This window comes from Mustela lutreola, chromosome 17 (assembly GCF_030435805.1).
Source record: "Mustela lutreola isolate mMusLut2 chromosome 17, mMusLut2.pri, whole genome shotgun sequence".
NCBI lineage: Eukaryota > Metazoa > Chordata > Mammalia > Carnivora > Mustelidae > Mustela > Mustela lutreola.
Window position 1 is genome coordinate 5,558,653 of NC_081306.1, and position 22,167 is coordinate 5,580,819.

Here is a 22,167-nt window from a genome sequence, read left to right on the forward strand (position 1 = left end):
GGCGCAGTTCTCCTACTTTGCAAGTCCACGCCCCCCAGCGCGGCTGCGACCCCACTCGGCCTCTAGGGGGCAGAGCTCCTCGAGCGGGCGATCTCCCGGACCCGCCCCCTTGGGCTCCCGAAAGCTAAAGCGTGGCAGGGGCCGGACCGGGGAAGCGGAGGAGGCGGGTCTCCATAGAAACGTCCACCTGTTTCCGGCCAGTCTGTGAGAGATTAGGGGCTGCTGCGGGGGCCAATCTCAGCCAGCTCGCTTTTTCCCAGCGGCCTCTGCGGGAGCGGTGGGTGTTGTACACAATCATCATGGCGGCGGCCGGAGCCCCGGATGGTGAGTGTGGCGGGGGTGGCGAGCGCCCCGTTTGGGCCCAGGTGAAGCGGGCCCCCGGGGGGGATGCGGCCCGGTCCGGTGGGGAGTAGCCTGGCTCGGAAGCGGAGGCCCGGCCTCGCCCGAGCAGGGTTCAGTCCCAGGCCCAAGCTGCGGCGAGCGCCCACCCCCTAACCCCCTTGCAGGCATGGAGGAACCTGGCATGGACACGGAGGCCGAGACGGTGGCGACCGAGGTGCCCGCGCGGCCCCTGAACTGCGTGGAGGCCGAAGCCGCGGCGGGGGCGGCAGCGGAGGACTCCTGCGCGGCGCGAGGTAGCCTGCAGCCGGCCCCGGCCCAGCCCCCTGGGGACCCTGCGGCCCAGGCCTCGGTCAGCAACGGCGAGGATGCGGGCGGCGGCGCAGGCAGGGAGCTGGTGGACCTGAAGATCATCTGGAATAAGACTAAGCACGACGTGAAATTCCCCCTGGATAGCACAGGCTCCGAGCTAAAACAGAAGATTCACTCGATTACAGGTAATCGGAGCGGTAATGTCCAGCGACAGGCAGCCTTCCCCACCGCGCCTTTAGATTCCTAAGGCTCGCACGGTGCTAGGTCCCGCGCTGGCCACTCTCTTTGCATCCGCACCCTCAATGCTGGGAATGGTTCTCCGGAGTAAGTACTAATATGTCCATCATTCCGATGGAGAAGATGAGACCCAAGGTGATAGAGCCAGAAAGTGGCTGAGCCGAGATTCAGGCCCGGGTCTGACTCTTAGGCCCAGGCTTCCAATCACTGCTGCCCCAGACATCTCTAATGAAAATCGTCTGAGGCACATGTTAAACTTACAGCCCCTAACCCTTTTCCCTGAAGAGTTTGATTCAATGGATCTGGAATGGGGCCAGGAATTTATTTTTAGCAAATATCTTGGGTAATTCTCCTAAGGGAAATTTAGGGAACATTGCTGGTGACTGTGGTGCTGGCCCCTTCACAGATACTCACATTTAGTTTTTAGTCTGGTCTCGTTTATGACACTTTACCAACTGAAATGATTTTTTTTTTAAGTTTGCCTTCTGTAGTCTGTGAGCACATGGTAAAAACAAGAACTTCATCCTTTCTAGTTTCTGTATAACTGAGGCCTGTGGATTCTCAGTATTTGTGTCATCAGAGGCTTGAGGAACAACTTGGAATGAATGATAGCAAACATTATTGAACGATGACTTGATGCTTGGTGGTGTTTTATTTCTTAATCCTTAAAAGAAGTCTACGCAGAAGGAAATCCTGCCCTTAAATCATACTATTTTGGAAACCGGCTCACAGAGGTTGTGAGTTGCCTGAGCACACAAAGGTGCTGGAGCAGTATTCATTTCCAGGTCTGTTGCCCAACAGTTCTGGTCCAGATACATTTTTCTTCTCTTTTCTTTTTATTTTTAAAAGATTTTATTTATTTATTTGACACAGATCACAAGTAGGCAGAGAGGCAGGCAGAGAGAAAGGAGGAAAGAGGCTCCCCACTGAGCAGAGAGCCCGATGTGGGACTTGATCCCAGGACTCTGGGATCATGACTTGAGCTGAAGGCAGAGGCTTTAACCCACTGAGCCACCCAGGCGCCCCAAATACATTTTTCATCCCTTCCTTTCATTGTGTCCTTTTCCCAAGGTCTCCCCCCTGCCATGCAGAAAGTCATGTATAAGGGACTCGTTCCTGAGGATAAGACGTTGAGAGAAATAAAAGTGACCAGCGGAGCCAAGATCATGGTAGTTGGCTCCACGATAAATGATGTTTTAGCCGTAAACACACCCAAAGATGCTGCCCAGCAGGGTGCAAAGGCCGAAGAGAATAAGAAGGAGCCGCTCTGCAGGCAGAAGGTGAGTCCGTCATGTGACTGCTAGTCCTGGGAAGTTTGAGGCTTTGTCCTCTGGAGCCTTGGCTGGTTATATTCTCCCTAGAATAAGCTCCTTTTCGGACAGGGTCCATGATGGAAATTTATGGCAGCAGTTGGGTGCGGCTGGCTGTTGAGTGGAGGTGACAACTACCTGAGATTTGCAACTTTGTCTCATCTGGCGGGTCAGTGTGTCTCAAGTCTATTTACTTTAGGATATGGCCTTTGTAGGCAGGCTTCAGACCAGATATTGAAAGGAATCTGACATGGGTTTCTCTCCTCTAGTGTCAGGGAAAAATGCCACCAGGACAGTTCACCCCCCATTTTGTACAAGTGCTTACATTTGTGTTTTGGTCAGTGGCTTCCCCCAAGTCAACAAGCCATTTCTGGATAGCCATAGAGCTCAGCAGCTTTCAGAGTTCCTCTGAAGCTGACTTTTTCAGGAAGCCTAATGAAGCTGACTAGAAACATAACTATACTGGCTTTGGGTTTAGTTTTTTTTTTTTTTCCCTCCTGGTTCATGAAATGGGGGCCTGATTTTTTTTTTTTTTTTAATATCCTGTTGCTCATTTTGGGTGGAAGAGATCCAGCCTTGTCTTGTGCTCACTGTAGCCCTTAAAATTCTTTCTGTAATTAGGAAAAGTGAGAGTATTTTGCTGCAGAGGGAACTGGTAGGAAGAACCATCACTTGCAACCTTATCACCCAGCAAACTTCACTCATTGTCATGGAGTCTCTTGGCCACGGCTGAGATAGTCTCAACTTAATCTGTGTCCCGAGTACAGTAGGTCAATTTGGTTTTTTTTTTTTTGTTTGTTGTTGTTTTTCTTTTTCTTTTTTTTTTTTTTAGAACAGTTCGAACCAAGATCAGTTTTAGTGACTCTAGGCACCAAGGCATATGGCTAGTAGTGTGAGAAGGATACAGTTTTGTTACAGGCCCATAATCCTCTTCGTGTGCTTCCAAAACCTGACCAGGCATTAAAACTTGACCAGAATTAGCGTGAATGTCCATGTTTTTCTGTAGGAACATTAATGTGTTTGAATGATAAGGTACTGCCCCAGATCCTAGAGAGGATGACGTATAACATATTTTTAAGCGTTATTGTTTTTATAAAGTCTGTAAGACTTGGTTCTTATAATCTAGAACATCTGCCTATAAGGTTTTAGATGAGGAGTTATAAATCTATGCTAACATCTGAAAGGTATTCACTTTGGAACCTTTCACCCCCATATATGGGGTCAGAATTGAACAGTTGACTTTTTTTCCCCACTTGCCTGTTTCCTCTGCCACATACATGAAATTATCAAATGTGAGTATTTCAGAAGTGAGTGAATGTCCCCACTGGTCACACCCTTGAAATATTACACGCTTCTTAAACATAGCTTTTGAGTTACTGATGGTAGCTTAATAGCCTTAAAACTGTTTTCCACAACACAGGGACAATTCTTCCAAAAGATGCTTGCGAGGTAGGAGTCAAATTAAGTTGTTAATGTCTGCTGCTCTGTTTCACTGATGCTAGTTATGAGGCCTTAACGTGGCCTAATGAGAGGGACCTGTTCTCCTGGCTTTTTGTCACCTTACTCAGGAATCCGAGGCTGATGCCTTTGGGGACCCTTTGCTAGCAGTCTGGCAATACTGATTCTATCCCCACCAGAGGGTTTCTGCCCTCTGAATTGTCTCATGACCCTGTGGTGCTTCACTTTGGTGGCGTTGTTCCCCTTCACTCACTTGCTGTCCCATAGTTTCAGCTTTACCATTTGGTAAAGTGACCGGTGATCTATAAAGCCACCAGTGGAGAGGAGACAAGCTCAGGCATTTGGGCTGCTCAAGAGCTGTTTTAGGGAGCCATGAGCCTAATGAGAACCCTTAACAAGCTGCCTCAAACCTGGGGCGGGGGGGGGGGGTGTTGGGCACAGGATCAGAGACTTGTTAATATCAGTCTGTGGAGTAATTGGCATTTATCTTGGAAATAGGTCTCTCCTGGCCTGTGAAGCTGAGGTTGAGGGCGGGGCAGTGGGGAAGAATTCTACAATAGTCTGAGTTTCCATTTGCTGAGGAAATGCCCCTTGTAAGCCTTTAGGCTGATCACCAGCATCGTCTTAAGTTTCTTTGGAAGTTTAAGTTGACTGAAATGGCTACCATTTCAGTCTTAAGTTTAAGTTGACTGAAATGGCCAGCACCATTTGTGGTTCTCTTTAGCCCGATGTTTCGTCCTTTCAGTGGTGATTTTTTTGGTCAGAGGAGGAGATAGTTTATTTGAACTAACAATCTGGAAACCTTAGTTGTTCTAGAACTTTGCTGTCTAATATAACAGCCACATAAAGCTTATTAAAATTCAGTGAAATCGAGAACTTAGTTCCTTAGTTACATTAGCCACATTTCAAGTGCTTCCTAGACCCAAGTGTCTCGTGGCTGTTGTTTTAGGCAGCACAGAGGTAGGACATTTCTATCAACAGAGACACCACTGCCAGACAGCACTGCTCTTTAATGTCAAAGGACCCATAATCTGTACACATTGAAAGCTTTTGAACCAAAACAGGAAGGCTTTTTTCCTCTTTTTCAGAAAGGTAGTAATATGACTAACACGTAGTCAGCTATTTTATTTATCATTTCTTCTGACTTATATTCTAGCAACACAGGAAAGTGTTGGATAAAGGAAAGCCCGAAGATGTGATGCCATCTGTTAAGGGTGCCCAGGTAAGCCAGATTCCTTTGTGCGGTTCTGAAAACGTGCCAGGCCCACCTTCTGACTCCCTGAGGTTCCTGTGATCACGTCCTCACATCCTGTCCCTTGTCCTTCCCTGTCTTTGCTTCTGGTCCCTGTCTCTCACTGTGCTCCTGTGCCTCCAGGAGCACCTGCCAACGGTACCCTTATCCGGCATGTACAACAAGTCCGGAGGCAAAGTGAGACTCACCTTCAAGCTGGAACAAGACCAGCTGTGGATTGGCACTAAAGGTAGGTTCCTGCTCTCGGCCTCTTCCCGGCTTGCTGCCTCGGGCACCCAGCAGCACTCGGTCATGGGTGCGACTGTGCTTCTCCTGAAATCTCTCTCTTCACTGTGCTTTGCGTGCCCCTGGCTTTTTGTCTTTGCTTTTAGATGCTCCCCTTCTGTTTGGACCCTTTTCCCTCATTCTTTTCAGTCTTATGTCAGGGCCAGTCCATCAACAGTGGCTCTTCATTTGTACCCAAAACTAGGTCCCAGATGTTCAGTCTGAGGGCCAGGTCTGGCCCCCAGACAAGAGTTTTTTGGATTTACACACATTCTGTAAAAATCAGAGAGATTTCACTTGATCTGATGTGGGGGTTTTTGGGCTTCTCTTGAAAAAAAAAAAAAAAAAAAGAGAGAGAAAAGAAAAAAAAGTCATAAGATGTAGGCATTCTGGACCTGCATTCTCACATGGCAGCGATCGGCTGGAGCCAAAGTAGTAGGTTCAGATGAGCCATGTCACAGTCCTCACTGTCCGTGGGCTTCGTTTGGAGCCAGCTTTGTTCATGAAATGTCACCTGCCTGGCCCCTGGAGGTCAGAGTTTGTCCCCGTACTGGGTGCATTTTCCTGGTACCGTGGACCCGCCCCTCCCTCCCTGCCTGTTTGTGCTCTGCCTGCCTCCACCTACCCCTGCCTGTGCCTGGTGGGGCGGGCTTGCTGCTTGCTGTTGGCTGGGAATTGTCTCTGACTCTCCTCCCCTTCTATTCCCCCAGATGGTTCAAAGTCTTGTCAGTTACACTCCAGAATTATCTGTGTCCCTTTTTTTGCCACTCTGTTGTGCCAGTTAAGACTCCTAGCATCTTTAAAGGTTTGTTAAAGCAAGTTAACCTGTTTCCCTGCCCTGTCTGTGTTCTGTTTTGTCCTACCCATCTTCCTCCCTGGTTCCCATGCTCAGAAACCTTCGGCCTGGAAGAGCCAAGTTCAAATGCCTAAACGTAGTGTCCAGTGTTGTCAAATTTTAGACCCAGCCTCCTGCCCCGCTTGCCCCGTTACACGCTGTGGGCTTCAGCTGCACCAGCCTGCAGTTCCCACCGTGCCCTGCACAGCCTCACGTCTTCGCTCCTGCCGGGCACTTACCTGGAATGCCTTCTTCCCATTCCTCGTTGTTAATACAATCTCCAGAGGCCCTACTTACATATCCTCTCCTAACGAAGCCTTCCCCGGTGCCTTCCCCCCCCTCCAAATGAGTTGCTGCCGCTTCTGTTCTGAGAGCGCTCCGTTTACCTCTGCAGAGCACTCATTACTCTTTGACTTGTCTGTCCCCCTGTTAGATTCCCGGAGGGAACCGAACATGACTAATTCACCTGGTTCTGGCCAGCACTGTAGGTATTGAGTGTTCGAGGTAAATGCTAAAGAGAGGTATAGGGGGTCCCATCATGTGAGGTTGGCTGGTTTCAGGGACAGGCCATTCGGTAGGACTCTGCTTCTAGTGGGACCCCAGATTTACAGGAAGTAATCAGCGGGGCGGTGGGGCGTGAGGCTTCTTGTCATCCCGAGTGCCAACGCACGTATTCTCATTTGTCACTCTGCTGGTCCTCACGTAAGGAAACATAGACCAAAACGCCAAAGCGCAGGAGTTTTCTCACGATTCTATGAGAACCTGCTACGTCTCCTTCCTTCCACCCTCAACTCTAACTGCATGGTCAGAGCAAGCGTTGCAGAACGTGGAGGGGCTTCCTGGGTCTTCCCACGGGCCTTTGGACCCTTTTCCACACGGTCAGTGCTCGTCCACCGTGAGCTGCCCTGCGTCTGTCAGACCCTTCCTCGGCTGTGACTTCACAGGTGACTTTGCTTAGTTCCCCGTCGTGGCACTGACTTCCCCAGTTCCTGCCTCTTCCTCCACTTGCGCTTTCTCTTGCGGGCAGTCTGCTGGAAGGGAGCTGCTGAGGCTGATGCAGGTAGTTTCCTGTGGGCCAGGAGGGTAGGTGTGGGCCAGGGAGGCCAGTGAGGACTACGTCTGCTGGTGCTCATTGGTTCCTCGGGGCCTCTGTGTTAGGAGGTTGTGTTAGGAAGCGCGTCCTCACCGCAGGCCCGAAGTGGACCGTCCCGTACCCGGGGTGGAGGTGTTCTCTCGGCTCGGGGAAGCTGCTGCTTTACCGCTTGGGCATGAAGGCAGCACTCGAAAGAATCTGGATAGGTTGGGGTGTCAGGGCTGTGGAAAGTGTCCTTTCTCACCAGCCTGCTGAAAGAGCACGGCCAGGAGTCCCGGCTTCATGGGCGCCGGGGCTGAGATGTTCGCTCCCACGCAGACCACTGTAGTGGTGTGTGGCAGGCAGTGTTCTCGCTGGCCGGGAATCTTGTCCTCTGGGCGTCCTGAGCACCCTCCCAGCAGGACAGCGCGTTCTGGGGAGTTGGCCACCAGCCACCGGCTTCATCTCTCCGCTGGCAAGAAGCTGCTGTGGGATGACCATGCCGACAGCTGCTTGGCCCCGCTCTCTGTGGGGTGTCTCGCAGCTTCAGCTGTCTCCGTGGTAGCGTCGGGGGGGGGGGGGGAGGTGGTGGTGGTGGGGGGGAGCCTCGCAGCCTCGGGCAGGAGACATGGCGGGGACAAGCGGCCGGGGGAGTGTGTGCCCAGTGCGGAGGGGCGTCCAGCCTGATCAAGCTCATTGCTGTCACTCAGGAATGTGGGCCCAGGATCGTGTTTTCAAGAGAAGCCAGAAATGTATCTTTTTGTGTGAAATCTCGGGACCTTTCAAGGTGGCTGGTGGTTTAAAAAGTTGCAATCTTAAAAACAGCTGCCGGTCAGATCCTGCCTGTGGGTCACTGAGAGCCACTGAAAGTCACAGCCAGGATGGACACCCTCACGTCCATTCTCCCCACGCCCCATTTTTCAGACACCAAGGCCCACGGAGTGGAAGTAAAATGTCTCCAGTCACCAGCTAAACTAGAGCCCAGGCCTCTAAATTCCAGTCTGTTTTTTTCCCCCTCCTCATCCATTGGCAGATTCTCTTTTCCAGAATTTTCTTTCTGCAAAGACTGTCATGATTTTTTCTGACTTGATTTAACTTTGTTGAGAACGTCCCGGCCCCTGCTGTGTCTGCCGCTCCTGGGGGGGTGGGTTCTTGTTGCACAGACACTGCGCCCCCCTCCTGCCTTCCTGCCCCGCCCTGCGACACTGGCCTCACTTCCTGCAGGCTCCTCTCACTCCTGCCATCCCTCACTGCCGCCTCTTTCTTACCTGCCACCCTTGAAGTTGCTGCAAAGTGTCTTCTGACCCCCCTGTGATAAGTGATACCTTGAGGGTTGATCGCCAGAGGTTGTAAATGTGTTAAGAGCACTTCCTCAGGTGTGTGTATGGGGAGGGTTCGGGGGTCGGGAGAGGGAAGGGTTGTGGGGAGGGCAGATGAGGAGGAGGATGGGCTAGAGACTAGAAGCAGCCCCCGAGCACTCCCTGCCTGTGCGAGCTACAGGGGCATGCTGTTGCCTCTGTTCTCCATCCTCTTGACTACCCCCTCCCCAGGTGCCAAAGACCTTAGCCAGTGCTGGGCTCAGGCGAGAAGGCTGCAGTGGAAATCCTTGGGTGTTTATAAATTGCCAGCCTTGAAGAAAATCACACAGGAAAGCACTATCTCTGCTCTCAGAGGCCTTTAATATATGCTATGGCCAACCCTGTTCCCGTTTGCTCCCAAGAAATTCCCATCTGCCAAGCAGAGCCCTGGGTGCGGTGGTCAGACCACCCTGTCCCATCGTCCTTAGAGCACGTGGGAGACTTGAGATTACAGTAGAACCCAGAACCGCCAGCCCTGATAAGGGACTGCTGAGTCACAGGAGTGGACAGGAGGGCCTTTGAGTAATCTCTGTAATCCCTCTCAACTAGAGCGGACTGAGAAATTGCCCATGGGCTCCATTAAAAATGTGGTCAGTGAACCTATCGAAGGACACGAAGACTACCACATGATGGTAAGTAGCCCGGCGTGGTTTAGCCTCTCACTGCACTCCCGCTTCTGCTCATCTAGCAGGGACCGGAGTTCTAACGAAACTTTCCTAACCGAAGAAGCAAAACTCAGTATTCCGAAGACGCACCGTTTTAAGATCCTCACATTTCTTCATCTCCTTAGAACTCAATCCATGACCTGTTCCTAAGTTTATTTTTGCAACACCTGCCCCCCAATCAGTTTAAAGGGGATATGTTTTCATAGCTTTATCTTCCTCTCATTTGTATTATTTTTGTCTTTAAATCAGGAGAATAAACACAAAGAGGAGGATTGGCTTGTGGGTTCTCATCTTAAGTTTTGTCCTGCTTATAAAACAAAATCTCCCACTAGCCTTGGCATTTGTGAGGACACAGATGGTCCCCTTTCTGTGGTGGTGGCGCTCTTCCCAGGTGGCCAAGGACACCGTGGGGAGGACAGGGTCTGTGGTCGTCATTCCGCACGGAGGTTTACTCTGAAGAGAGCAGGCTGTTCTTTCTCGAGATAGGATGTTTGGAGGCAGTCCCCAGGTTTGTGCAGAGCAAAGCCGAGAGTTCAGGGATGCAGGGCATGGAGTGAAGTGCAGTGCTCGGGCACGCCCCCGAATTTTCCCAGCATGGTTGGGAGGGGCCCCTTTAGGAGTGAAGTTTAGTTACTCCGACAGGGACCTGCCCAGAGCCAGTTGTAGGATGGGGCAAGGGCTGCCCGCATTCTCCAGCCAAAGGGGCAGATTTTTTAGCATGCGGCCACCAGCGCTATGGCTGTGTGAGCCCCGTTGCAGGGCTGAGGAGCAGCTAGTGCTTTGACCTGTGCATCGGGGTTACAAAGGTCCCCAGCAGAGGGACGCGTTGGAAGATCCCAGGGAAAATGCGATTTGGTGGTAGGGAGGTCCTGCGCAGATGGCTGGGCCCCTCTTTTGCCCTGTTGGTGTCTGTCCACTCAGAGGCGCTGAAGCCAGTCCATGATATTGGGCTTGCGGTCCTGGCACTGCAGGCTCCTGGGTGTCCCGAGAGTGACAGTGTCACAGGGGCTGCTGCCCTTCCGCCCCTCATCCTTAAAGGATTGCAAACAGATTTGTTCTGCATACTCGTATATTTTTCCCGTTTATGAAGTCAGCTTCTAGATACTGTCCGCTGGGCCCCTTCGCTCCCTTTTGAAATGTTCATCTCCGCCATTTGGCCCTGTGGCATTCGCAGCCCCGCTTTGCAAACAGCCCGGTGAGTGGGAGTCCCCGCAGACTGAGGGGACCATCCAGACATCCTTCAGGAAATCAGTCTGGGTGGCTAAGGCTTTAATACTCAGTTCAAATGCTTTTTTCTCTCGGGTCATTTCTGGTGGAGAGGAGTGCTGACAGTCCCGTCTCTTCACTAAACGCCATGGAGTGGCACCTTGACCTCTGTCTGGATGAAAGTACTCTGCTCATTTTGCAGGTGTCATTTCAGCAGCTAGATTAATGGTGTCATATATGGTTCACAGAGAGGGATGGCTGTGCTTTTCATTCTTAGGGAAATGTTTGAAAATGCAGAAGAGAACAGAAAAGAGTATAACAAACTCAGATATCCATCACCAAGAAATGACTGTCGTAAATATTCTGTGAATTGCTTTAAACTGTTTTTTTTTTTTTTAATAAAAGAAAATCTACCCACAACGAATACGTCCCCATTGTCTTCCCCTCCCCCATTACCATGGCATGATTTCTCATGTGGATCCTTCCCAGCTTTCTGCTTTGTGTTCGTATAAACCCATGAACAAGGTGCAGTACTGTTTTGTGTGTTTTTCAGTTTTCATAAACAGTATCATGGTATGTATCGTTCTGCAAGCAGCTGTTTTTGGTTTGACATTGTGATGTGTCTGTATCAACTGTATCTCCGATTCATACCTTTGAAAAAGGATCCCGCATTCAGACAAATAGGTCATGTCCCTTATAATTGTGCGTTTCCTAACCGATGGAGATGTAGGTTGTTTCCAGGTTGTTACCAGTTGTGACGGTGCTGCTGTGAACATTTCAGATATGTTTCTTTGTGCACGTGTGACAGTTTTTCTAGGGCAGTGGTTCTCAAACTGGTCTCTGGATCAGTAGCACGACATTGCCCGGCAGCTTGTTAGAAATGCAGATTCTCCGGCCGTGGACCTCCCAGATCAGATGCTCTAGGGGGTGGAGCCCAACTAGTCTGTACTGACAAGCCTTCTGGATGCTTCTGATGCACACCCAAGTTTGGGAGCCACTGCTTTAGGCTCGGCTATGCTTAACTCTCCCACCACCTCTGTCGGGGGGCGGGGTCCAGGAGAATACTCCCCGTGTGCACAGTGTTTCCCCTTCCCTTAGTACCTTCCTTCTCAGCCCGCACCCCCAGCCCCATGTGTGTCGCGCTGCCTGCTCCGCCTCCTGACCTCTCAAGTACCGCTTGGTTTCCCTTTTTCCCTTCCAGGCGTTTCAGTTGGGCCCCACGGAAGCCTCTTACTACTGGGTGTACTGGGTCCCAACTCAGTATGTGGATGCAATCAAAGACACTGTGCTGGGCAAGTGGCAGTATTTTTGAAAGCACTTTCACCTCTGGCCCAGGAGACTGACCCAAAGTGAAGGACATTGCTGGGAGAGGCCTGCAGCATCCCTGGATTTCAGAGTTCTGGGACTTTGTTCAAAAACAAACAAACAAAAACCCTATATCCACTCTAAGGTGATGTGGTGACTGAAGCCAGAGGTGATGTACTTTCACCATTAGCTTAATTTTAACTTAAAATCACCGGTTCCCTTTTCTGGCAGTCAGCTTCATACCATTTTTCAAGTCCATACCGTGGAAATCAATAAATCTGAGTTCGAGCACGTTGTGTGGAATACTGTTCAGTGCGTTTGAGAGGAGCTCTGCCAGTCTTATTTGGAAAGGAATGATCAAAAGCTTGCTGGTTTCCTTTTTATTTTGTTTTTTTTTAAGCGATTTTAACTGAGGTATTTTCATAAATCTTCGGTTGCAAACATTTGGACTGTGTTGTGATGAATTGGGTTTTGGTTTTGGTTTTTCTGATATCAAATTGTATGCAAAATGGAGGGGGGGGTTAGTAAGCCATATTTTTCTGTCCATGGATTCAGATTTAATTCTTTTCCCTTTTTTATGTTCTCACTTCCTAGATTTGAATTTTTGTTTTAAAAACCCAAAGATGTCAGTTCCTGATTTTGTACCTCATCGATGCTTCCTCTCCTGGCCTCCCCCCCACCGTGCTGCTGCTCGAGAATGCACGGCGGGAGAGGAAGAACTGTTTGGTCTAGGGCAGGGAGTGCGCGCACCTGCTGCACTGCGTGTCGAGCAGCCGAGTGTCTGACCATGACTCCCGTCTAAACGTCTTGCCCCTTGGACCCTAGTCTCTGGGGAGTTCACCTGCTGGTGTCCTGGTTGTCTGGTGCCCTCACTGATAGGGCTTTGAGACCCAGCCTGGCATGGGTGTGCCTGGGCTGCGCTGCCCAAAAGCCACAGCCCCCAGGCAGACAAAGTCCACTTGAAGGAGGAGCTGGATGGAAGACCATTCCTACAGCCCTATAGCCACAGGCCCAGATCCTTCTTTCTTTCGAAGTTCGGAGAAATTCTTAAGCAGTCCAACGATTATTTCAATTATGCTTCTCCATTTGGTCCTTCTGCTCATACATTATGTTCAAGTGTCCTTCATCCCGGGTTCAGAGATGCTGCCTTTCCCAATAAAAGACATGTTGACCTAGTGGGTTGGCCGATGTGCTTAAGCATCGAAAATGTGATAAATTGCTTTCGTGATTAGCTCACCCTCTTCTGGTTTTAGCCCTTAAGTTCTTGGTACACGTGAGCTTCTGTTGTCTCCTTACGGCTCGATGAACTCGGACACGAGGGCGAGTCTCTTGGTGAATGGTCCCCTCTGTGCTCTTCGCTGTTCTGTGCTGGCTGGCTTTGCAATTCTCCCCTCCCTGGCTGCAGGCTTTCATAGTAAGTTTTGGTGAGAGATTTTCCAAACCACACTCTGGATTCTAGGCTGTTCCCCCTCATCCTGTGAAATGTAATTAGCATGTGTTCGCCTCAGATGACTAACCCTTGTGAGCCAGTTCCTGGTGACGCTCTATGCCCTTCCCTTCCAAGCCGTAGTTCAGGAATCCAGCCCCTGTAGACAGACTCGTGCTTTTCACGGGGTAGCCCTTGCCCAGTCACACATCTGGGCAGGGAACTCTACTCTTGCTTTTTTGGGGGGGGGCATACGTACCTCTTGGGAAGTGTAGCATCCAAGAAACCGCCTGTTCGTCATCCCTCGAAGGAGCAGTCACTGCGGCTTTTCTGTCCTTGTTGGCTTGCAGTTCCTGGAGAAGAAGGGCCGCTCTGCTACTCGTCAGAGCCTTCCTCTGCAGTGGCCGGGTCTGCGGAGGAAGCGCTGCCGAAGCAGGCAGAGGGACCTCTCAGTCTGAACACTGCCCTTTTCTGTTGGCCAGCGCCCCTGTCCTGGAGACGTGTCTTGACGGTGCCACACACCCACCTTTGTTCTCGCGAAGCAGGTGTCTCCATCCCCTGACTGGCCTCGCAGTGCTGCTCTCCGAGGCCCTTCCCGCCAGGTCTCCTGGTTTGCCCTGTTAAGTCGCTGCCCCTGCCCTCTGTCCCCCTCCCCCTCCTCCCAGTGAGAGCGTGTATGTCCCCTTGCCTCCCTGCTCCCCAAGGGCCAAACTGCTTCTCACTCAGGCTGCTGTCATTTCTAGACAGGACCAAAGCCTGCGTGAGTCTTTTTATTTTACGTAAAATGGTGCTTTTTTCCTTACTTCAAAATACTATATATAAATAATAATGTCAACGACATCTTTTCGTACAGAGCCGTTGGAGTATTGCTTTACAGAGCTCAGTAAATTTGCTAGAACGATCTCGAGCTCTAGCTCCTGACCCTGTCTGCATGGAGACCTTGCCGGGAGCCCTCGGGAGAGCAGAGGTGGACGGCACCAGAAGCCACTGGGAGAAGTATTTGACTAAGATCCATGGCTGGGTCACAGCAGTATTCCCGGTTTTTCCCTCGGTCCCGTGAGCGGTCTCTTCCTAACCTTGTTTTCGGTCCAGAATGTTCCGACTAAATCTGTGTTAGCAAATTGAAGTCCTTGTCCCCCCGCGGTGGCATCACAGTGTTCATTTGTCCTCAGGATTGTTTCTGTGCGGTTCCTTCGCTGGGGTCGTGCCCTCCCTCACCGTGGCAGAGGCCGGGCTCCAGGAGGAGCTGGTCCTGGGGAGGGGCTGGGCGCGCAAGGAGCCAGGCTCGACATCTTTTTCCCTGTGGGGAGCTCCGCCGAGCCTCCCCAGGGGCTGCATTCTCCTCCAGGCTTTGTGCCGGCGATCATCCTCCGGGGCTTTGCTCCCGGACGGCAGGCCTTTCTTCCCTCCCCGAGACCACTGGCAGAGCAATGACAGGGTCACCCCTGCCGGACGCCAGGCCCTCGCAGCTCTGTTTCTGCCAGTCCGGTCCTCTGAAAAGCTGGCTCGCGAGCGGCTGGAACTCCTCTGGTATGAAGTATTTTAGTTGAAGCTGGGCCTTTTCGCAAGTAGCGTTCGCTCTTTTTAGATGAGACTGAACTGAGCTAAGGGTGCTCCATGGACACAGTGGGGGCCTGCGAGGCCTCGGTAGGCACTTACTTGCTGCTCTGCCTTACAAGGCCCAAAGAGACCAGCTCTGCCACTTGGCCACGTCTCAGCAAAGTCGCCATATTTCAGCCAGAAGGGACTTGCTTTCTCCTCTTCTCTTCACTTTAACCATGTGCCTGGAGGAGCCATCCTGGCTCTTGCACTTGGCCTCCCCTTTCTTTGCTGGGGCAGCGAAGGGGAAGGGATCGACTCCGCGTGCCAGGGCCATGCAAGGGCAGGCTTGCTTTCCACCCCGTCTTCTGAGGGAGACCTTTCTCTTGCTCCTTGCTGCTCTCTTCATGCCTCTTGTCTCGGAAAAGGATGGTCCCTTCGTCTGAAGGCTTTGTGAGGAAGTCCTCTCCAGCGAGGACTGGCACCTGTTTCCTTCTTAATAGGGCCGGACGGCCTCTCCGGAGTTACAGGTGGCCAGGAGCCCTCCGAAGTGCAGAATTTCCGGCACCTCGACCTGCCAGGCTGGGTGGTTCTACTGCTTTCTAAATTTCTAGAAACCTCTTTCCTTTTCTTTCTTAAAGAGTTCTGCAGAATTATTTGACAATATACGTAAGTACCATGTTTCCTTGTGGTGTGCACTCTGTTCTGGTTTCTGTTTTTAAATCAAATGCCTGTTTGGGAGGAGATGAACGTATTTAGTCTATTAGATCTGCGCTGCTGGATTTTTTTTAAAGTGTAACCTTGACTAGCTGTCTTATTGTTTATCCTGTAAGATTAGTCTCTCAATTAAAGTTTGATAATTAAGTGCGTTTCCTTTTCCTTCCCGTTTTTCACGCGCGCCTGCTCCGTACCGGGGACAGACTGATGCTTGGGACTAGGCCTGGGGTGGGGGTTTTTTTTGGTTTTGTTTTGTTTTTTGTTTTTTTTGCCAGCTGTGGTCTGCTATGTCACTCTTATTTATTTGATTTTAAGTATATCCAAATTTGTTCCTGTGCAAAACAGTTGATACAATGACTCTGATTTATTTCCTCTGTTAGCCAGAATGACCAACTGGTCAGTCAGATGCACTCGGGTTAGGGCAGCCCTCCTCTGTGCTGTGGCCTCCAGGCATCAGAGGGAAGCTGCTTCCTGTCCTTATGCTTTCTGACTAGTACCTTGTGTGACTTGCCCGAGGGGGGGAACTGTTTCCCCAAACAGGACAAAACAGTCCTTGGCATGAAGAGTCCTTATATTTGGTCACAACTGGTTTTGACCCAGTATCATCCATGGGGCCCTCTCTCCTCTATACACTTTGTAAATGTTCCTGAAGGCTCTGGTCAAGTTGCCCTTCCCTGACTCTCCCCCTCCCCCACCCTCGCCCCTCCGTTTTCCCAGAATCTCAATCCCAAAGCAGTACTGTCAGGTCCTTAAAGATCTGCTCTATGGGGGAGGCAAGGGTGAGCCGTGCCACGTGCTGTACATTGGCTGTTGCCCACCTGGAGAATCTTCTGTGTGCACAGAGGGTGCTGCTGGATTTTACGCCAGTTTTGAAGTATTTCAGGCACCTTCAAACTTACAGGATGATCGACTGTCCTCAGATGGAGAATGAGATGAACTCCAGCCTGAATATCTACGATACTTTTTGGGGAGAGGTCTAGCATTCTCTCAGCAGTAATAACTAACATCCCTTTCTGCAGTAGGGACCCCACGAACCAGACAGTCATTAGGGCAAGAGGCAATGACTTCTTCCTACTCTTGCTTGAGAGCTGCTCTGGTTGGCCCATCCATGCTGTGGGAACATGACATGCTTCCCCCATGAGCTCTGTGCCAACACTACTTGGCTCCTTTGAGCCAGAATTAACCCCTCTGGCTTTTCCTAGTTTATCAAGACTAATTTTGATCTGAAGCCTTGTTAGCCTTACCCTCCTTGATAAAACCTTTCCTACTGTTCACCCCATTTTGCAACTCTGAATTCTCAAATTTGCTTCTGTTTTACCCCCTCCCACTTACCTAATTTTGATTCCTCACTGCTTTCCCTTTTTTTGTTGTGTTTTGTTTTGGACATTTTCAAGCCTACAGAAAGTTGAAACATGCTACAGTGACCACCTCATACTTTTCACCTAGCTTTTACCATTTCTTAAAATATTAACCACACATGCTTGCTTTCTTCCCTAGACACATGTGCATTTTATTCTACCACAATGTTTGACAGACATGCAGACATCATGGCATTGAGCACTGGTCTCAGAATGACTGTCATACTTTATCACAACAGCGTTGTCTTCCCTAAGAAAACTCCTCTATCGATTCAATAATACATGATAAACAAACCAAAGTTTCTTCTAGAGCTAGTTTTTCCCAACTCGTAATCTTCATGTGTGTTCAAAGATTTATTTGAGAGAGAGGATGAGCTGTGGGGAGAGGGAAGTCTCTTTTTTTTTAAGATTTTATATTATTTGTCAGAGAGAGAGAGAGTACACACAAGCAGGCAGAGAGGCAGGCAGAGGCAGCAAGAGAAGCAGACTCTCTGCGGAGCAAGGAGCCCGAAGCGGGACTCGATCCCAGGACCCCAGGATCATGACCTGAGCCGAAGGCAGCGGCTTAACCAACGAGCCACCCAGGCGTCCCGAGAGGGAAGACTCTTAAGCAGACTTCCCGCTGAGTGTGGAGCCCAATGTGGGGCTTGATCCTGGGACCCTGAGATCATGACCTGAGCCAAAATCAAGAGCGTAGACGCTTAACTAACTGAGCCATCCAGATGCGCCTGTTCTTAAATATTTATGACAGTCTTGTGGGGTTTTTTTTTTTCAATACCGTTTTATCTTTTCTGTTGTTGCTAGTCTTGGTTTTTCTGTCTCACTTTAAGGTAATTTTGCCCATATGTTTCTTTCATCTTAATTTACACTGTGACCCCCAGACCTCCTCTTCCATTCTTGTTCTGAATCTTTGCTCTTTTTTATGTCGCGGGTTTGTCTGGTTGGCCAGGGCCGTGGTTCCCGAGGCTGGGGCAGGGGCACAATCCTGCCGCCCGCTGCTCGCTCGGGCTCCCCTCCCACATCTAAGCCCAGGACCCACAGACTTCAGGGCTCCAGGACTCAGAACTCTTGGTTTTTGGCGACAGTCTTGATTCGTATGGCATAAGCAGAGTGATTTGGCTCCCGTAACCGGAAAATCCAGAATCTCAGACCTAGCCCGGTGCAGGCGCTCGAGTCAGGTTGTGAGGAAGCTGACCGGCTAACCCCCACTCTGCTTTGCCAGACGGAGCTCTCAGGGCGCTTGTTGCCGTCCTCAAACACACAGACGTGGGAATCTTCGCATCTAAGGCATGTCCTGGTTGACCATTCCTTGGTCTGGGGCTTTCAGACACTCCAAACTAGAAAACAGCAGCACCACCTAGCAGTCCACCTAGCAGCGTTTTGACCTCTTGCTAGATCCCAAGACAAGGTACTTGGTAGGGGACTTGCACACATTGCCTTTAGGTCCCGTGACACCAGCTCCTTCATCAGTATTTAACCGGGTGACGGGCACTGGGTCAGATGATTCACCTGCATTGTTGCCAGTCCTTCACCACATCGCTGGTCGCCCCCTGTTCCACCCATTAGAGGACATGGGCACAGAGAAGCTAACCACAAGCCAGGCTTGCGGGCCTGCCAGAGGCTACTTCACCTGTAGCTAGCCTGTGCTCTAGGATAGCAGCTTATGGTAGAGAACCAATAAGCTACTTTGTTTTCTTTTGTAGACTTTCTTCTTTCCCTGGTTTAGCCATAGATGTGTTAAGGACTCTAACTTGTGTTTGTAAATTCTGTTTTTAAACTTTGAACCCTGACATTTATTAATTGGCTACCATGTTAAAAATGAAAACAGTAGGGGCGCCCGGGTGGCGCAGTGGGTTGAGCCTCTGCCTTCGGCTCAGGTCATGATCCCAGCGTCCTGGGATCGAGTCCCGCATCGGGCTCCTTGCTCCACGGGGAGCCTGCTTCTCCTCTGCCTGCCTGTGCTCTTTCGCTCTCACTGTAACAAATATATAAGTAAAATCTTTAAAAAATAAAATGAAAACAATAGTACATGTACTTGCTAAACGAATTTCAAGTGGTGGGTAATCCTCTCACTCAGTTCTTAGGTCTGATCCATCCTTGAAGGCGGTGAAAGTCACACATGTAAGGATCCATCCCAGGAACTGAGGGTCAGTCATTCTCACTTCAAGCCCTTCAGGCTGAGAGCTTAACTCAGCGGGGACTTAGCAGGTGGAGGGAACTAGCACTGGGGAAGTGCCTGGCAGACACTCAGACTCCAGTCCGGAGTTTTTCTTGAGCTCTTGCTGGTTGTCATCCGCTTGGGTGTCCCGCGAACAAATCCAACAGTCCCCAACTGAAATTCTTTTTTTTTTTTTTTTTAAAGATTTTATTTATTTATTTGACAGAGAGAAATCACAAGTAGATGGAGAGGCAGGCAGAGAGAGAGAGAGGGAAGCAGGCCCCTGCTGAGCAGAGAACCCGATGTGGGACTCGATCCCAGGACCCCAAGATCATGACCCGAGCCGAAGGCAGCGGCTTAACCCACTGAGCCACCCAGGCGCCCTGAAATTCTATTGCCCTTAGTTCTCTCGCCCCTCAGACAGCAACTTGGGCAGCACCCACGCCATACACTTGAGATCCTAGGCTCCTACCTTTTTTATCTGACCAGGTGCTGCCATTTTTATTCCCAGAATATCTTCCCAGTCCATCCCTTGTCCTCCCAATCCCCAAATCTGCATTTTTCTCATGGGCTTTTCCAGTAACCACCACTCCCATCCCCTCAGCCCACCCTTTGGCCAAATATATCTAACCGTTTCCCCTATAGGTCCTGTCAGCACCCGCTGCTGACATGTTCCTTAACCAGACTAAACCCCTGCTTTGTGACCTGATCCCAGCCACTGTCAGGAGCCTGCCCGTGAGTTCGTGCTGTAGCAGTGCGCAGACTGACCAAACTGACGCCGCACCTCCCGTCTTAGTGTACGCCGCTCTCCGGCCTGCCTGGCTAGCTCCCACAGAACGTTAGGAGCTTTCCTCGGGCTCATTGCCTGCCAGCGTTTTTCCCAAACATCAGCACCTCTGCTCAGTTCTCACGTACTTTTACTTTTTTTAATATTATTATTTTTTTTAATTTAAGATTTTATTAGAGCATGTGTGTGCACAAGCAGGCGTATAGCAGGAGAGGGAGAAGCAGGCTCCCTGCTGAGAAGGGAACCCAGTGAGGGGCTCCATCCCAGGACCCTGGGATCATGACCTGAGCCACAGGCAGAGGCTCAACCTGCTGAGCCACCCAGGTGCTCCTTCATAGCTTTTTTTTTTTTTTTTTTAAAGATTTTATTTATTTATTTGACAGAGAGAAATCACAAGTAGATGGAGAGGCAGGCAGAGAGAGAGAGAGGGAAGCAGACTCCCTGCTGAGCAGAGAGCCCGATGCGGGACTCGATCCCAGGACTCCGAGATCATGACCTGAGCCGAAGGCAGCGGCTTAACCCACTGAGCCACCCAGGCGCCCCATAGCTTTTTTTTTAAAGATTTATTTATTTATCTTCTAGGGAGAGAGAGCACAGTGGGGAGAAAGAGAATTTCAAGCATACTCGCTGCTGAGCATAGAACCCCACAGAGGTCCAGGACCCTGAGAACATGAGCTGAGCCAAAATCGAAGGTCAGATGCTTAACCAGCTGAGCCACCCAGGCGCCCTGGTTTTTATTTTAAAATTACAGATGAACAGGGGCACATGGGTGGCTCAGTTGGTTAAGCGACTGCCTTCGGCTCCGGTCATGATCCCAAAGTTTCGGGATTGAGTCCCGCATCGGGCTCCCAGCTCCACGGGGAGTCTGCTCCTCCCTCTGACCTTCTCCCCTCTCATGCTCTCTCTCACTCTCTCTAATACATAAAATCTTTTTAAAAAAATACTGATTAACAACAACAACAAAAAATACTGATTAACAGAAATAAGCCAGTATATTTCTACCATATCATGGCATTTATAACTAACATTTGGATATGTTTTTTACAGACATGGGTTCATGCTATTTATGTTTTATTTAAAACATTGATCTTTCCATGTCACTGTGTAAATTTTTTTTTTTTTTTTTGAATTGTTTCCATTTAGCCAATCTCATCTGATTGGCTATCCACCTGTATGCCATCCATAGACTCTGTGTAACATGTATCATGAAGTTTATTTAGCCTTTTGGTCTGACGATTTTCAAACCAAGTGGTGGAAGGAATAGTTAAGTGAACACGCGTATATGCGGACGCATGCACATGCCTGTCCCCTGGCTGCCAGTTGCTCACTTTGTGCTGTTTCCACGGTTTTTCTTTTGCTGAACGTCTGAAAGTTAGCAGGAGACATCTTGTTGCTTTACCTCAGAATGTCAAAGTGTCTCTGATCCCGAGAGTAAGGTGTGCTCCACAATCCTGTTATTAGACCTGAGAAACAGGACTTGCTGTGTCACCTACATACGGTCCTGTTCTCAAAACATTTTCCCCTGGTCCTTTCACATTCCATGAAGTTGACATACCTCTGGTCCCTTTTAATTTAGAATAGTTAGTTGTACTGGCCTTTCCCCCCATGACACGTGTTTCTAAAGTCCCACCTTCTAGATTCATTTTCTTGTGATCAGATTCAGGTTAAATGATTCCAGGCAGACCCGGAGGTAGACGTCCCTTTCAGCCTGTCAGGATGCAGCAACGTGGACGTGAAGTCTCCCCTACACACCGTGAGCTTTTGGAGAGTGGAGATGTGTGCTCAGGCCCTGCCTCGCAGTGTGCCTGGTCCTTGGAGGGCGTAGAATGGTTTCATGGAGTGAAGCGTGGGCTTGCTGTTGGGGGGACACAGAAGAGCGAAGAGTGATGTGGAAGAACTGGAGATGGGGCAGGAAGCTGGTCAGGACTGGCCTCACAGCCACCCTGGCAGCAAGGGAATGGCCTACCACAGATCCTCAAAGGCATTTGCAGGAGGCTATTAAATCAAAATGCACAAGGACGCCTGGGTGGCTCAGTTGCTTAAGCATCTGCCTTCGGCTCAGATCATAATCTTGTGGTCCTGGGATTGAACCCTGGGTTGGGCTCCACGCTCAGTACAGAGTCTGCTTCTCCCTCTCTCCCTACTCATGCTTGCTCTCAAATAAAATCTTACCAAAAAAACCAATGCACACAATCTCATTTATTCTGTTTTAATTCACACACCTTTTGGAATGCTACCCTGGGCCAGTTCACTGCCTGTGTTGGCACACAAGTCTCTCAATGATTTTTCCAGCAAGTTCTTAGAGTAAAAGATCTTTGCAGCTGCTCAACATCCAGATCCTAAAGTAGCATCATCAGCAAATTATCTGTGTGTACTCAGTGACTTTTCCCCCTTATTCTGGCTCCTCTGAGACTTTCCCAGCTACAGAGGACGTGAAAGGGTATCCCTGCCAGGTGTGTGGTTAAGATGGCAGCAAAGCGGTCTGTTCAGTGCCAGCCCGCAGAATTGTGCGGCCTTCGGCAGAAACGAACATGGATGCATTTTTGGGCAAAATGTGCAGCTGCCAAGG

At 50.1% G+C, this 22,167-nt stretch overlaps 1 protein-coding gene across 7 annotated transcripts; it reads left to right on the forward strand.

Annotated features, from left to right (window-relative positions):
* Positions 1 to 103: 103 nt before the first annotated feature.
* Positions 104 to 21,782, forward strand: UBFD1 (ubiquitin family domain containing 1). 7 transcript variants are annotated; one of them, XM_059155443.1, is made up of 7 exons: positions 104 to 324; positions 507 to 836; positions 1,960 to 2,168; positions 4,813 to 4,878; positions 5,032 to 5,137; positions 6,441 to 6,491; positions 8,004 to 8,458. In XM_059155443.1, exons 1-7 carry the CDS (start codon positions 300 to 302, stop codon positions 8,162 to 8,164), a joined length of 948 nt encoding a protein of 315 aa, XP_059011426.1. In that variant the 5' UTR covers positions 104 to 299; the 3' UTR covers positions 8,165 to 8,458. The 7 variants fall into 7 exon arrangements, with proteins under 7 accessions (XP_059011426.1, XP_059011425.1, XP_059011429.1 ...); XM_059155442.1 differs by lacking the exons at positions 6,441 to 6,491; positions 8,004 to 8,458 and adding exons at positions 8,987 to 9,069; positions 13,893 to 15,442 and having other exon boundaries at positions 107 to 324; XM_059155446.1 differs by lacking the exon at positions 8,004 to 8,458 and adding an exon at positions 5,883 to 5,977 and having other exon boundaries at positions 107 to 324; positions 6,441 to 6,485.
* Positions 21,783 to 22,167: the final 385 nt, after the last annotated feature.